The following is a 16,861-nucleotide window of genomic DNA, read 5'->3' as shown; positions in this document are numbered from 1 at the left end:
CCAAACAAAAATGAATAGATCTCAATATGGAGATTTTTGACATACATTTCGGCGATTATAGTTTCAATCATTTAATAAAATGATAGTCGTAAAATATTCATTTCTTTAAACTTTTTTTACAATAATACGACTAGTTAGAGTTAAATATAAACAAGTCTAAGTAAAATTTACATTTTGATTAAATTAATTAGTCAAATATTGTAACGCATTTAACTCTCAGTGAAAACCATATATTCTTTTGAAATTTCAGTAAATCAGACCTATGATATAATACTTTACATAATATAATGGATAGGGCTTATCCTACATATCTGACGTTCCAAGTTCTGTGATCAAAATGCGACTGTTTGCATCGGGACTTCATATTTACAAAACCTGTTTTTAGTGATAACTTTTGAATGGGAAATACTATTTACCCTCCGCCTTCGAACTAATAATATTTACACTAAAACAAGTATTTTTATCCTTTTTCTCATAATTTTTGAACGCTATTCTACAGTACGTTTTAGCTGGCACATTTTTTGTTCTGGCACCCGCTTCAGCTGGCGCGAGGGATTTATCTGTGATTGTTGCCAGCACAAAATTAAGATAAATCCCCCGTGAGAGCGCAAAAAATGAGAGAGTTTCGTATCAAGTCATCTTTGATGATACGTGCACCTAACCTAACCTAGTACCCCCTAAATTTTTTTAGTAGTATAGCGCTAGCATTTTTTCCTTTCTAAATAAATAATAGTTTTCCACTTGAGGTTTCGCAACCCACTTCATAGTTTGAAGAACATCTTGGTTTTCTTGTCTTTTAAGTTGGAATTAAGCAAAGAAATCAAATTAAACCAATAATAAATTCATAGCGCTGGTCACATTGATTTTCGCTACATTATGTCAACTATCACAAATATTGACAAAATTACTGGACCTGGTGAAACGTGTGCTTAAAGGTTACTATCGTTTCTACAGTTTTTTTTATTGTAAATACATACTATGCTTTTGATATTGACCCGTTAATCGGCTTTCTCTTGCCTAACACTATTTGATACATTGAAGGAACTCAGTATATATTAGAGCGGGTCAAATTGTATGGATGGATTTTTTTTTCATCAGGTATAAGTATAGCAAAAACGTAATCTACATATAATTCTAAGAAAAATTGTTAAAGACACCATAGCTGTAAGTCCGATTTCAAGTCCCCGACTTTTGCAAAATAAATATTTTGCCGTATGAATGTAGGGTTTGGCCAACAAATCTTCACAGCTTCTGATAGAATTATAGGAAAAATATCATATTGGGCTTACTTTAAAGGTATTTTACGTACATTTCAGAATTTTTTTAGTAGAGATATCAGGCTTAAATTATGAGAAATTAGCCTAAAATGAACTTTTAACTATGTACTATATTATCATTTTTAACAAATTTCGTATGGACATTTTTTTTCTTTACAGCTAAAATAAGCTCAGAACATTTCCAACAACTTTCATTCAGGCAGTTTTACTTTTTTCAAATTCGTTTTAGTAGAAAAAAATGTTCAAAAAAAAGCCTATATTTTCAGCTAATAAACAAAAAAACCATAATTTTTTATAATTGTAATGTAATTTAATTAAAAAATTATTTTTTTTACTTAGAATTTGAATGAAATTTGACCCGCTCTAGTATATATTTATAAACAGTTCAATACTAAGTCAATCTTTGTTATTTTATAAATTCATATTTACATACAAACAAACAAAACTTACTCATACATACATTTGTACGTACCATGTTTCTTTAATCCATAATTTCGTTTACATAATGCAAATTTGTCTGTTTTACTGCCCACTTTTTTGATTGTCTGTTTTACTTCCCACTTTTTTTTGCATTTAGTTCAGTGAACTGCTGATGTCTTCTTGTCGCATAAAATTACCATTGCCAATGAATACCAAATATGCATAGGGCGTAACATTCTTTAACTTCTTTTTAACGACAGTCAATTAAATAAAAATTTCTCCTATAGGCAATTTATACCTTAAACATTATCGGAAATATGGGACAAATGTAAGCCTCATATGGTAGTCTTCTATGTCCGAATGAAAATTATGATGAATTATTTTGAACAAATATTCATATTTTGGCTGGGTGCGAGTTCGCCTAAATTTAAGGTACCTAAACTAATATTCATTCCACTGGAACTTTCCAGCACTGCAACAATTTAGGAAAAAGCTTTCAAAACTGTGCGAGTTGAAAACCTAATTTGTTTATTTCTGCTAAGAAAATAATAACAATACGGGAAATTTGGTAATTTTGACGCGTTTTCATGCTTAAAAAAAAGAGGTCAATTAGTTAGGGTCCGCGGTAAGTACCTATCCCAAGATAGCAGTACAAGAAAATGCAGTGGCTCCGTTTTATATGGCTTTTATCCGGAGATAGTGGAGCACATGCACAATGAATTCACAATCCCGAATTCAATACTGTGATGTTGGTACGCCTTCAATAACTTCTTTAGGCCAATTAGTGCACTTGGCTGCCAAATATGTTCAGATTGCGGTCCATATTTGAGAAGGATCCAATTCTTGTGTCGCCAACATGAACAAAATTGAGCTCACCATCACGTACAATTGATCGGACCTTAATCGCAGCAGGGATCATGGCTCTATGATCTATGATTTACTTAAATTGAATGGGCAAGAGCCATTTATTTGCATATACAATATTGAGAAATCAATATCTTTGTTTATGAAATTTGACATTTGATTTTAGGTTGAAAAGTATGCTCACACATATTCTAAATTTTTCTTTTGCACTGCCTTGCCGACAGTTTCCAGTGATTTAGGTTTTTTCCCTGCTTAGGTAGAAATTTAGGCAACTCACACACAGCCTAAATAACATAGTCTATGAGTTTGTAAAAATTTATGAATTTTCAAACAGTTTTGAATTTGCTTTTATATAAGACTCTTTTTTCAAACTGTGCATCTGCCATCCGGTTGTACTTTGGTTGCAAACGAGAATAACCGTTCAACCGGCGCTGAGAAAGCTAAAGCTGTGTTTTTTTACTGCAAAAAAGTCATTAAGGACATTAAGCGAAGTTGAAGTTTGATTGAAAAAGTGTCTGAACTCAGACTCCTCTTTTAATAACAAAGGAAAGTCTTCATTAAGTATATTATTGACAACAACGCTGTCGAAATCAAAAAAATTGTGCTTTCTTTTTTGCGGTGCTCGCTGTTTGTTTCATTAATTACAAACATCTTTCGTCAACTTTCTTAACTTGTTTTGACCTTCGGCATTTAGTGCTGAAATCCAAGAAATTTTGAAATTCGGGTGACAAAAAGCTGCAATTGCAGAAAACTCTTCGTTCCTTTTAATCACTCTTAAAATAAATACATTTTCTTATATCTGTAAAAGTAAGGTAAACTATTCGATATAGTCTCCAAATGATTCTGAAATCGTCCCGAAATAATTCCTTAAATAATCCAGAAGCGATCCTAAAGTTGTTCCGAATTGGTTCTGATGTGGTATAGAAACGGTGCCGAAGTAGTTCCAAAAAGCTGCAGGGATATATAATACAGTTTCATCATTTCAAAATTTGATCGGACACATAGCTCAAAATTAGTTGATATACATGCGCATTTATTTGTAACACGTATCAAGTAAGAAGCATAAGGTATCTTTCATTCGATAGCGACCCAAATCGGAAACTAAAATTGTCTTTGATTTCCCTAAAGAACCAAATAACAAGTAAAAAATACTTTTTATTTGAGCGCCGAGTAAATAAAAAAAAGAAAGTATCTTTGATTCGCCTGAATAATCAAATAACAAATAAAAAACATTTTTTATTTGAACGCCGAGTAAATAAAAAATAACAAGTAAGAAAGTCTAAGTTCGGGTGAAACTGAACATTACATACCCAGCTGTACACTTGAAATGCTGTTGTTGTTTGTTTTGTGTGCTGAATAGTGTTACAAGGCTGCGCACTAATACATATGGTTCTATTCTGAACTGATTTTTCTGCGAGTTATGGCTCCCGAAACATAGAAAATTGCTTAATCATAAAAGGGGCGGTGCCATGCCCATTTTAAAAAATTGTTTCAAATTTTTATGAAGAGTCTAAATATCAGTCCACACGTTAAATTTCAACATTCTAAGTGTATTATTTACTAAGTAATCAGGTTTTTTGTGTTTTCCAAAATTTAATACATATATATATAAAGTGGGCGTAGTTATCATCCGATTTCGCTCATTTTCAATACCAATCTATTCTGGGTCCAGATAAGCTCGTGTACCAAATTTGGTGAAGATATCTCAATATTTACTCAAGTTATCGAGTTAACGGCGGACGGACATTGGTCAATCAAATTTTTTTAGATACTGATGATTTTGATATATGGAAGTCTATAAAAAATATTTTTTATTTGGATGCCGAATCAAATAAAAGATAAAAAATATCTTTGATTTGAAAATATTTTCAAATAAAAAATACATTTTATTTTTGGATTCGGTCCCAAGGTGAAATATTTTCCCATGTAAACCAAGCAATTGCGAATGGCTATTCTCTTGTATGTATATTAGACTGGGTCGAAAAAAAAGTCCGCCCCTAAATTTAAAGATTATGTTGGGAGGGTTTCGAAAATATTTTTTTGATCCTTCGAAATACACACGAAAATTTTTTTGTTGTAACTTCGTTATTGGACATCCGATTTTTAAAATTGATATGTCATTATTTTTCCCTTGAGAAGCTTCACATTTCCGTTTAATACCCTTTTGAGCTATGAAGTCTTTTTCACATAATTAGGTCAGCTAACATAGTTGTACCCCCTAATGTATCCTTTTTTCCTTACCAAACGAAAGTACTTTAAAATTCAAGAAAATGTTGCTTTGAAACCATATTACTAAAATAATAAACAAAGAAGTTATAGCACTTTGAAAATATTTATTGCAACTGTTATTTTACCTCATTCTTATTATACTTACCCCTGAGAGTCGTGATATTTTTGGAGGAAAAATTATCATGATGAAATAATAAAGGTGATGTCAACAACATAACCTCACTTTTTCGGCGGCTCTATTTACCAGTATTTACTTGTATTACAAAAGTACTAAATTTTTAGTGCTAAATTTTTCCTACAAATTTCCTAAAAAAATCAAGTTTTCTGCAAAATTTTGTCTATAATCTTTTGGGGAATATGTTTATGTTTATGTCTAAAAAATTCTGGTAGCGGCTTACATAGTTATTATATTTCTAAACGTATAGTAAAATCTACTCCGATCGATTTGGAATTCAAAGCCAGTTATGTATGATAAACAACCCTCTAAATTATGCAGGCCGAACTTGTCAGAATAAGGGAAAACGTCAACGGGATGAGAACACCTGAATATTGATTTCATCATGAAAAATTATTATTAGGGTTTGCATTGAAAAGTTAATAAAGATATGCCAAATATCATGAATAGGGGAAGTCAAAGTAAATAAGTGAGTCAAACCTAATGTTTCGTATTTATAATAATAACACTATGCGACATAATCAACTTTTTTTCTAGGCATTGGACAAACCCCACTTTTTCGTAGAGATTGAGGCTTAAGTAAACAAAGTACTATCTCCGTTTTTCGAATTTAGCCTCCAAAAAATAGATATCGGCTTACGAAGTTCGAAATTTTACATTTCGAAAATTTATTTTATTTTTTTGTTAACGCGTTCGACAAATTGAAAAAGTAAAAATGTGGGCGTGGTCCGCTCTTTTCCCTTATTTGAAGGACTGAATTCTTTTTTTGAGAAATTTAGTATAACAGGTTGTGTACGAGGTGAAAAGTCAGAAGTCAGAGTCTGACTGTATTCAGAAGTCAGAGTCTGACTTTTCACCTCGTATAACAGCTGTTATACCAATTTTTTTGGAGGCTAAGTTCGAAAAATGGAGATAGTACTTTCTTTACTTAAGCCTCAACTTTGTTAGCTGGCCTAATCATGTGAAAACGGCTTCATAGCTTAAAAGGACATTAAACGGAAATGTGAAGCTTCTCAAGGCCAAAATAATGGCATATCAATTTTAAAAATCGGACGTCAAATAACCAAGTTACGAAGAAAAAAACTTTTCGGCTGTATTTCGAAGGATAAAGAAAATAAAAAAAATGTTTCCGAAACCCTCTCAACATAATCTTTAAATTTAGGGGTGGACATTAGCAACTTTTTTTTTTGTATGGGGACCAACCCAGTCTAATGTATATGTTGTATAAGGATATTGTAACGAATTTAGGGAAATTTCGCTTATTTGCAACCTTCTGCTTACGTTCGTATCGCTAAGCTGTTGAATAAAACACTCCAAAATTCTGTATTACAAATGGTCTTTATTAGCCTACTTGGAAAGTACTTCGAAATTAAACTTCACTGATAGCGTGCATACATCAAACTGCTTAATGATTGCTTATTACTCAGCTTTCGCTGCTTTTATACTCTGTGCCCAAATGTCTAGACGTTTCTTCTGCTAGAATTTTCTACTTGGTTACCAGCTATACGCTACCAGCTATAAACTACAGATACACGTTTATAGCCTCCCGCATAGTCATATGCGCGTGTATATGTGAGTACTACCTTCACCGATGACTACATCTGTATGTGAGTTATCTCTTCGTTGCCTTGTATCTACATATGTGGGTAAATGATGATTAATGTGTTTATGTAACTTAGTGTTTCTGTTGTTGTGCCTTTATTTAATAACCTTAGAGATGGTAATATTCGTCACAATATGTTTGGTGTTGTAAGTGGACGATGCACCGTGTCTCAGCAGCAAAGTCTAACGAAGCCCGGGAATTTGCTTGTTCATCCATCCGTTATTTCCCCGTCGACATTTCTGTATCCAGCTATCCAAATGAGTGTTTGATGAACGTATGAAATGCGTGACTTTTAGCTTTTTACGCAAGACTTAAAAATGGTGAGGGCCCTTTATTGCGGGTTCGTCACCTATCCAGTCCCTTCCCACGTAAAACCCGTCAAACTTGATTTTGCAACGATAAAGACACGCGTAGAAGGTTTTTTGAGTCATATCGCTGTTGGTAGTCCTTTGCCTGATATAGATCCATGACGCTCTGGAACTAGCACTTTAAGGTACCAGCTCGACTATCTCGGGCAGAGCTATCGACATCGCGATCTTATTTTGCACGGATACGGACACGCTCTTCCCCGTCTTTAATATTTTAGTGTATATCGGTACCATCCATCCTATAACATTCTTCTATTTACCAAGGTACCAGCTCGACTATCTCGGGGCCGAGCTATCGACATCGCGATCTTATTTTGCACCGATACGGACACGCTCTTTCCCTTCCTTAATATTTTAATGTATATCGGTACAATCCATCCTATAACATTCTTCTATTTACCAACTGAAAACTGATATGGTAAGCATCCGATAAGCCTGGGGTTAATACTATTTTATTATTATTATTATTATTATTATTATTATTACGAGCCATACCCGTGCGCATCTTGCGCAACCAATCTAAAAGTCTCTTATCAAATATCAACAGAAATCAGCTGTTCTATCAATCAATTAAAACTTACGCTGCCATCTGGCGTATGAGAGCAAATGCCGGTAACACAGTGCAAATATTCACAATAGTTCTATAGTACAAATAGATTTCTTTGTGTGCTCACAATCGTTTATTTTTAGCAATTTTAATAAAATATAGCTAAGCAAAAGCACTACGACCAAAATTGCCCAAAGCTCGCTAATAGCCCGAATCTCCAACTTTACATCCAAAACTTTATTTATAGATTTGGATTCCAAATAAGAGCGAAAAAGGGGCCCGTACATAAAAACAGCAATTAGAAATAATATATATGATTATTATTGTTATTATTTGTAATGCTCGATAATCAGTTTTATTAAATCTCTCTTCAGGAAATGGCTGTGCGTCGCAAAATTTGGCATGTATCCAGTAAAGCTGAAGCCGCACTCTGGCTATGGGAGGCGCATAATGAAGTAAATAATCGTCTAGCGGGCGATGAAACTGAGGATCCGAAATTCCCCAAAATACAATTTCCCAGCGAATCCAGTTGCTCACAATGTCGTAAAGCGGATGCAATATCTTCATCTAGCAAATCCACTATCAACTGGGATAGAGATGCCGTACTGCATTTCCTTATAAACATACATAACCCTGGTTACGTTAGTCGTTATGGCACAGACAACGAATCTGTATTACAACCGTCGGCAGAAAAGCTGAGCCAAAAACGTATGACCTATAATGTGTTCTCCGAAATGGACATGGGCATGGGCATGTTGTTGTATGTATTTTGTATTGTAATGATGGTAGTGGCATTCAAATTGTTTACACTGAAAGGTTATCGCAAAAAGACGTACGTGCGTGATGTGATCGGGAAAGTGTGATATAATAATAACATACAGTGCAATTACCTACAGTCAAAATATTACAAAATCGTTAAGAAATTAAGAGTAAAATTGTAGCGGTCAACTGATGCTTTTAAGTGTCGAGACTGTGATTATTTTCTTTTTTTTTTCAGTTTTCTGGTTGGATGACAAAGACAAAGGCATCTCAATTGTGATTCCATTTATAAAAATGTATTAGTATGCAGAATTTTTTTTAATGATTTTAATATGTAGATTAATTTGAAATGTTCGTTAACCAATTAATATTTGCTATTCAATGTATGTACATGTAAAATTGTATGTCTTCTTAAGAAGTAATTCCAATAGATAAGCGTTAACTAAAATATATATATTTTAATTTATATAAATATACAATCCATCCATATATGTATTTTATGTTTTATTTATTAAGTAACGAGCCGTACCCGTGCGCATCTTACGCAACCAATCTAAAAGTCTCTTATCAAATAACAGAAATCAGCTGTTCTATCAATCAATTAAAATCTGGAGTATGAGAGCAACTGCCGGTAATGCAGTGTAAATATTCACAATAGTGCCATAGTACAAATAGATTTCTTGGTGTGCTCACAATCGTTTATTTTTAGCAAATTATTTTAATAAAATGTAGCTAAACAAAAGCACTACGAGCAAAATTGCCCAAAGCTCGCTAATAGCCCAAATCTCCAACTTTACAACCAAAACTTTATAGAATTGGATTCCAAATAAGACCGAAAAAGGGACCCGTACCTAAAAACAGCAATTAGAAATAATATATATGATGATGAAATGTTGTAACGCATGCGAATCGTGTGCATATAGCAAAAACTCGTATACATTTTTGTACACTTTCAGTAAAAAGGCTGAGAAAATGTTTCCCTGTTACGGCGTTTCCACGGCGTGCTTTGCACACAGACTATATTAACTTTGATTGGATATCAATTGGTTGTTCAGGCATAAAGGAATCGAGATAGATATATCAAAATAATGAGTACTTACTTAATTGGCGCTTAATCGTCTAAACGGTTATGGCCGTCCAACAAGGCGCGCCAGTCGCTCCTTCGCTCCGCCAACCGGCGCCTATTGGTCACACCAAGGGAGCTTAAATCGTTTTCCACCTGGTCCTTCCAACGGAGTGGGGGCCGCCCTCTACCTCTGCTTCCATAGGCCGGTTCCGATAGAAACACTTTCTTGGCCGGAGCATCATCTTTCATTCGCATATGGCCTAGCCAGCGCAGCCGCTGCGTTTTAATTCGCTGGACTATGTGGATGTCTGCGTATAGCTCGTACAGCTCATCATTAAATCTTCTTCGGTACTCGTCATCGCCAACGCGTAGAGGTCCATAAATCTTACGAAGAACTTTTCTCTCGAACACTCCCAAAGCCGCTTCATCTGCTGTTGTCATGGTCCATGCTTCTGCCCCATATAGCAGGACGGGTACTATAAGTGACTTGTAGAGTATGATTTTCGTTCGCCGAGAGAGGACTTTACTTTTCAATTGCCTACCTAGTCCAAAGTAGCATTTAAAATAATGAGTACAGAAAGAAAATATTGGATTAAGTTATGTCCGTCTGTCTGTCCGTCCACTAACAGGATAACTTGAGCAAATATTGAGATATCTTCACCAAATTCGGTATACGGGCTGATCTACACCCAGAATAGATTGGTATTGAAAATGAGCGAAATCGGACAATAACCACGCCTACTTTTTCGATATCGAAAATTTAGAAAAACGGAAAAAATTAGATAACTCAAAAACGAATATCGCTAAGCTAATGAAATTTGGTAAGTGCATTAGGTAGGTGCAAAACATAAATTCAAAAAAATGTTGGAATATGGGCGCGGCACCACCCACATTTTGAAGAAGACAATTTGGAAGTTTAACAAGCCGTTAAAGATGTTATATTGAAATTTGTCTGAGACACTATTCTTCCCAAATTATATAGACTGAGTAAAGATAATCAAAATAGGTTAAACACCATGCCAACTTTTCCTAACGGTCTAACCTTAACATAAAGGAATCGAGATAAATATAGACTTCCATATATCAAAATACTGAGGATGAAAAAATGAATTGTGTGAAAAGTGTCTGGCTGGACAAAGCCACTATGGAAAGTGTCTGGCAATGTGGCTAGTGGCTTCTTATATCAAGACGAAGACCCATATTAAAATCAGTCTTTATAAAATGGCGAAAGAAAGGTCTATTTTTCTGCAAAATTTTTGCACGATATCTGTTAAAGCCACTATGACCCAAGTTTTATAATAGACCAACGATCCTGCTTCAGTTGGAAGTATGCACTGACGAAATTTCAACTTTTATAAAATGAAGGTCTGGCAGTCACGAGCTCTTGCTCCATAATAGGGACAAAACGTGTTTGTTGCTATTTTTGCACTATATGTAGAAAAATTCTTTTTTGGGGCTTTTTATCAGGTTTTAAATACATGCTAAGTAAATTAAAATAGTAATATAGGTTATGGAGGCGGCCGCCGAGGTGTGGTGGTAGCATGCTCCGCCTACTACACCGAAAATTCTGGGTTCGGCTCCCGGGCGAAACAACATGAACAATTTAGAAACAAGTTTTTTCAATCAGTGAAAACTCATCTCGAGAAGCTCGCCCAAACCTCTTCAGAGGTATATCGCGCCTTGTAGATATGGTGTACTGTAATAATAAGAAAGCGGTAACTTCCCTTCTTAGCAAAAAAAAAACTAAAAACACCAGGAAGGTGAAGCATTATGTACGGATTGGTAGATGTCAAACTTTCAGATAGAAACCCTTTAATGGGACTCTTACTGAGCCTTATATACAAAAAAACAACAGACTTGCTTTTACCAGAATACATCTTTCCCGTCAAAATGTTCAGCGGTTGGATGAGTCCCTAATTCATATGATTGAAGCAGATGGTAAACAATAACATAAAGAGATTACGAACACAACCTTCGACCAATCCTGAACAAAAATAATTTATGGTCCCATTTGCTGGTCATTTTCTACAGGGGTACCTCTTTGTCCCGCTAAGTATTTCAGAGATTTTCTTTCCGAGAAATGGGCCAGGAAAAGATGAATACAAAATCTGTTGGTTGCTTTATAATTAAAGAGCGGATAAACCGATTTTAAATATTGTAACGAATTTTGGGAAATTCCGCTTATTTGAAACCTTCTGCTAAAGGTTCGTATCGCTGAAACGTTGAATAACTAACTCCAATATTCAATAATGCAAAATAACCTTTATTAGACTACTTTGAGAGTACTTCACAATAACACTTATACTTCCCAACTAATAGCGTGCTTAAATCAAAACTGATAAGTCATGCCTCAGCTTGCGCTGCTTTTATACTCTCGGTTTCCTCGTTCACCCATTTCTCCTAAGGTCTAGTTATTTCGCGAACTTCATGCTTGGTTACCAGCCATATACGTGTATATTTGTAGTTTGTAGCCATATCCGTTGTCTTGTATGTATGTGTGTAAATGATGATTGATTTGTTTACGTACACAAGAGTGGCAGCTTGCATTATTGTAGTTGTGCCTTTATTGACTAACAGCTTAGAGATGCTAATATTCGTCACAATATTAAAGCTGCATATGTTTCGTATAATTTCGTATATGGTTTGTAAGTTTTAACTCCGTATGGATCACATATCGAGATGTCGATCAAAAAGCGGTCAAGGAATGACCCTGGAATGTGTTTTCACAACATGGGTATCAAATAGGATGTGTTAATGAGGCTTTTAACTAGGGGCGTTGGGTTCGGCGTTGGCGGTCAAGGAATGACCCTAGAATGTGTTTTCACAACATGGGTATCAAATAGGATGCATTAATGGGGGTTTTAAAAAGGGGTGGTGGGTAAAATGAAGAACGAGAGGAAAATAGTAGTATACGAACAGCCACATGCACAGAGATTGTAAAGGGAAAAAAAGAGAAGAGGAAGAAAATTAAAGAGAGGTGAGAAGGATGAAAGAAAGGATACGAATCGAGAAATTGCGAGGAAAAGATAGGAAGCAAGAGAAGGTAAGGAGATGGAGTTTGAAGTACCGGTAGAGGAAAAGATTGGGTGTAGAAGAGGGAAAATCGATATAGTGAAAGGGGAAGATACGGCGGAGACAAAAGGGATCAAACATAGAAAGGAGGGAAAGATACAATGCGTAAAAAATTACGGTAATATGTACTTTTGAGCTGTGATAACTACAGAACGGCTCAAGCGATTTCAAAAATCTTGGTGCTATTGAGAAGGTATTTGGATCAGCTTTCGAAAATATGCACTGCAAATTTTTTTTATTACACTGAAACAATTTTTATTCTTGGAAAAAACTTCAAAGGCCAAGCGTTTTAACACAAAAAAAAATTATTTAGAAAGGTCTATTTAATATATATAAAATATCCAAAAACTAAAATGGCGTATTTTTTTTTTTCTTTTAATTCTTAAGTAAATGCATCTCTTTAAATTTTGTTATCATGGCACTTTTGAGCTGTGATAACTACGGAATGGCTCAACCGATTTCCAAGATCTTGGCACCATTGGAATGGTTTCAAATCGGCTTCCAAAAATGTACACTGTCAAAATTTTTTTTAAAATGGAAAAAAATTTTTATTTTTTATTTTTTTTTTTTTTAGATTTAATACAGGGACGGAAAATAATAACTTTTTTTTTCGGAGTCGAAAAAGTTCTCAGGTAACCCTATAGTAATATCATGTCGAATCATGCATCCTTTTTATTTTTCGAACTTTTTTCATAAAAGTCCACATATAAAAGAAAAGTCTGTATTTATATTTTTTGAGTCCGATAGAACTAGTTACACTCGGACTTTTAAAAATAAAAGTCCGGAAATAAAAGTTAAATCAAGACTTTTATTTTTTAAAGCAGAAATAAAAGTCTCTCTTGATAACAAAGAAACGGCTTATCGGAATTAAAAAAAATTTATTTCGAATAAGCCGTTTCTTTGTTATCAAGCGGGATTTTTATTTCGGCTTTAAAAAATAAAAGTCTTGATTTAACTTTTATTTCCGGACTTTTATTTTTAAAAGTCCGAGTGCAACTAGTTCTATCGGACTCAAAAAATAAAAATCCGAAAATAATTTTTATATTATCCAAATATATTTAAAGTCCAAAATTAATAGTTTTGCAAGGACTTATAAAAGGAATAACAGTTTCAGCCCCTGATTTAATATAATATTTGTACATACAATTTTGAACATAGCTTGGAGCCCAGCGAAAAGTAAATATTTTTCATGAGATATAATAAGCAAACAAACACCGCTTCAGACCTGTTATTCGACCTTCTCAAATTGCTATACGAAAAAAAGAAAGCACAGGCAATTGATGTGAGAACAAAATCACGCAATCAATCATTTTTCAGAAGATAAAGGAATGAGAACCACAGTTTTCTACCTGCAAACAAATGGGCCACTCACTTAACGAGGGAATACTTCCACACACATGAATAACCTGCTACCTGCAACACATACTAGATGTGCCTAAATAAAAGGCACCTCAAAATTACAACCTAAACCCTCACTCAACGAGCGCATTCGTAGAAACACACGAACTACCAGCTACCAGCAAAGTTGCCTGATTATTTTGTTTACTTATGCAAGGGACCGAAGCTATATAAAGTGGCCTGTTCAGGTACGATTCTCCCGTCAACACATGGGACGTTCGTACCGCAAAGTAGCACAATTTTGTGATTGGTGAAAGGGTCCCTTTGTAAATAGCTCAATAATTACTTACTTACTTAATTGCCGCTTAACCGTCTAAACGGTTATGGCCGCCCAACAAGGCGCGCCAGTCGCTCCTTCGCTCCGCCAACCGGCGCCAATTGGTCGCACCAAGGGAGTTTAAATCGTTTTCCACCTGGTCCTTCCAACGGAGTGGGGGCTGCCCTCTACCTCTGCGGGTTCCGATAGAAACACTTTCTTGGCCGGAGCATCATCTTTCATTCGCACAACATGGCCTAGCCAGCGCAGCCGCTGCGTTTTAATTCGCTGGACTATGTTGATGTCTGCGTATAGCTCGTACAGCTCATCATTCTATCTTCTTCGGTACTCGCCATCGCCAACGAGTAGAGGTCCATAAATCTTTCGAAGAACTTTTCTCTCGAACACTCCCAAAGCCGCTTCATCTGCTGTTGTCATGGTCCATGCTTCTGCCCCATATAGCAGGACGGGTAAGATAAGTGACTTGTAGAGTATGATTTTCGTTCGCCGAGAGAGGACTTTTCTTTTCAATTGCCTACCTAGCCGAAAGTAGCATTTATTGGCAAGACTGATTCTTCTCTGGATTTCAGTGCTGATGCTGGTTCCCAAATAAACAAAGTCTCTTACTATTTCGAAATTATGGTTACCAACAGTAGCGTGGTTTCCAAAGCACGTATGCGATGACTCTTTGCTCGATGACAGCAGGTACTTCGTTTTGTCCTCATTCACCATCAAACCCATCCTTACCGCTTCTTTTTCCAGTTTGGAGTAAACAGAACTAACAGCGCGGGTGTTTAAGCCGATGATATCAATGTCATCAGCATATGCCAGTGATTGCACGCTTTTATAGAATATTGTTCCAGTGCGGTTAAGTTCTGCAGCTAGTATAATTTTCTCCAGCATCAAATTAAAGAAATCGCACGATAGGGGGTCGCCCTGTCTGAAACCTCGTTTAGTTTCGAACGGCTCGGAGAGGTCCTTCCCAATTCTGACTGAGCTGATGGTGTTGCTCGACGTCATTTTGCACAGCCGTATAAGTTTTACGGGGAAACCAAATTCAGACATAGCGGCATATAGGCAGCTCCTTTTCGTGCTGTCGAAGGCGGCTTTAAAGTCGACGAAGAGGTGATGTGTGTCGATTCTCTTTTCACGGGTTTTTTCCAAGATTTGGCGCATTGTGAAAATCTGGTCGATGGTAGATTTACCAGGTCTGAAGCCGCACTGATAAGGTCCAATCATCCGGTTCACGGTGGGCTTCAATCTTTCGCACAATACACTTGAAAGGACCTTGTATGCGATATTAAGAAGGCTGATTCCACGATGGTTGGTGCATTTTGCAGTATCCCCCTTCTTGTGGACTGGGCAAAGAACACTTAGATTCCAACCAGCGGGCATGCACTCGTCCGCCCATATTTTGCTAAGAAGCTGCTGCATGCGCCTTACCAACTCCTCGCCGCCGTACTTGAATAGCTCCGCAGGCAATCCACCAGCACCCACGGCCTTGTTGTTTTTCAATCTGGTTGTTGCTATTCTAACTTGGTCATAATCGGGCGGGGGGACATATATTCCATCATCATCGATTGTGGGATCGGGTTCTTCACCTCTGCGCGGTGAATTGCTGCCTCCATTTAGGAGAGCAGAGAAGTGTTCCCTCCATAATCTAAGCACTCTGTGGACATCAGTAACAAGGTCGCCGTTTTCGTTCCTACAGGAGTTTGCCCCGGTCTTAAAACCTTCCGTCTGTCGCCGTATTTTTTGGTAAAATTTTTGGGCGTTATTCCTGGTGGCTAGCAGCTGAAGCTCCTCGCACTCACGCCTTTCTGCTTCTGCTTTTTTCTTCCTGAAAAGGCGTCTCGCTTCCCTTTTCAACTCACGATAGCGTTCACACACTCCTCTTGTCGTGCGCGCTTTTAACGTAGCCCGTAGACAGCGCCTTTTCTTTCGGTTGCAACGTGGCATTCTTCATCGTACCAGTTGTTTTTTCGTGGCCGCCGGTAACCAATTTTTTCCTCGGCGGCAGTACGAAGTGCTTTGGAGATATGCTCCCACTGTTCTTGTATTCCTTCAGGATGAGTTATGCTCTCAGAGAGCAGGTGTGACAGTCGAGTTGCGAAATCATTGGCAGTCTGCTGTGATTGAAGCTTTTCGACGTCTAGCTTTCCTTGTGTTTTTTGTTCCTTGGTTTTAGCCGCGCTGAGGCGAGTGCGTATTTTGGCTGCAACGAGATAATGGTCCGAGTCGATGTTAGGTCCTCGGATCGTGCACACATCCAAAACACTGGAGGCATGCCGTCCGTCTATCACAACGTGATCGATCTGATTGCGAGTATTTCGATCAGGAGACAGACATGTAGCTTGATGTATCTTTTTATGCATTAACCTCTTGCTGGATATGACCATGTTTCGAGCACCGGAAAGGTCAATCCGTTAGGAGAAGTTTCATTGTGTAGGCTGAACTTTCCGACTGTAGGGCCAAACACATCTTCTTTGCCCACCCTGGCGTTAAAGTCACCAAGCACGACTTTTATATCATGACGGGGGCAGCGCTCGTACATATGTGCGTTCTAATTGTTCATAAAAAGTGTCTTTCACCTCATCGTCTTTATCCTCTGTTGGCGCATCGGCGCAGAAGAATGATATATTAAAAAATGTTGCTCTTATTCGGATAGCGGCGAGACGTTCGTCCACAGGTGTGAACGCCAGAACTTGGCGACAAAGTCTCTCTCCCACCACGAATCCGACGCCGAAACTGCGCTTATTCGTATGGCCACTCACATAGATGTCATAATTTTCGATCTTCTTTCTTCCTTGCTTCGTCCAACGCATTT

At 36.7% G+C, this 16,861-nt stretch overlaps 1 protein-coding gene across 2 annotated transcripts in view; it reads left to right on the top strand.

The window, feature by feature from the left end:
• The window catches only part of Qsox1 (Quiescin sulfhydryl oxidase 1), a 46,746-nt gene extending 38,009 nt beyond the window's left edge, over window positions 1–8,737 (top strand). For both annotated transcript variants that reach the window (XM_067776242.1, XM_067776241.1), the window contains one exon: window positions 7,858–8,737. In XM_067776242.1, the coding sequence (XP_067632343.1) occupies window positions 7,858–8,346 (489 nt within the window). In that variant the 3' untranslated portion in view covers window positions 8,347–8,737. The remainder of the gene's footprint in view (window positions 1–7,857) is intronic.
• The last annotated feature ends 8,124 nt before the right edge of the window (window positions 8,738–16,861 follow it).

Source organism: Eurosta solidaginis, chromosome 3, assembly GCF_040869045.1.
Source record: "Eurosta solidaginis isolate ZX-2024a chromosome 3, ASM4086904v1, whole genome shotgun sequence".
Taxonomy (NCBI): Eukaryota; Metazoa; Arthropoda; class Insecta; order Diptera; family Tephritidae; genus Eurosta; species Eurosta solidaginis.
This window is presented reverse-complemented; position numbering and strand designations above follow the sequence as displayed.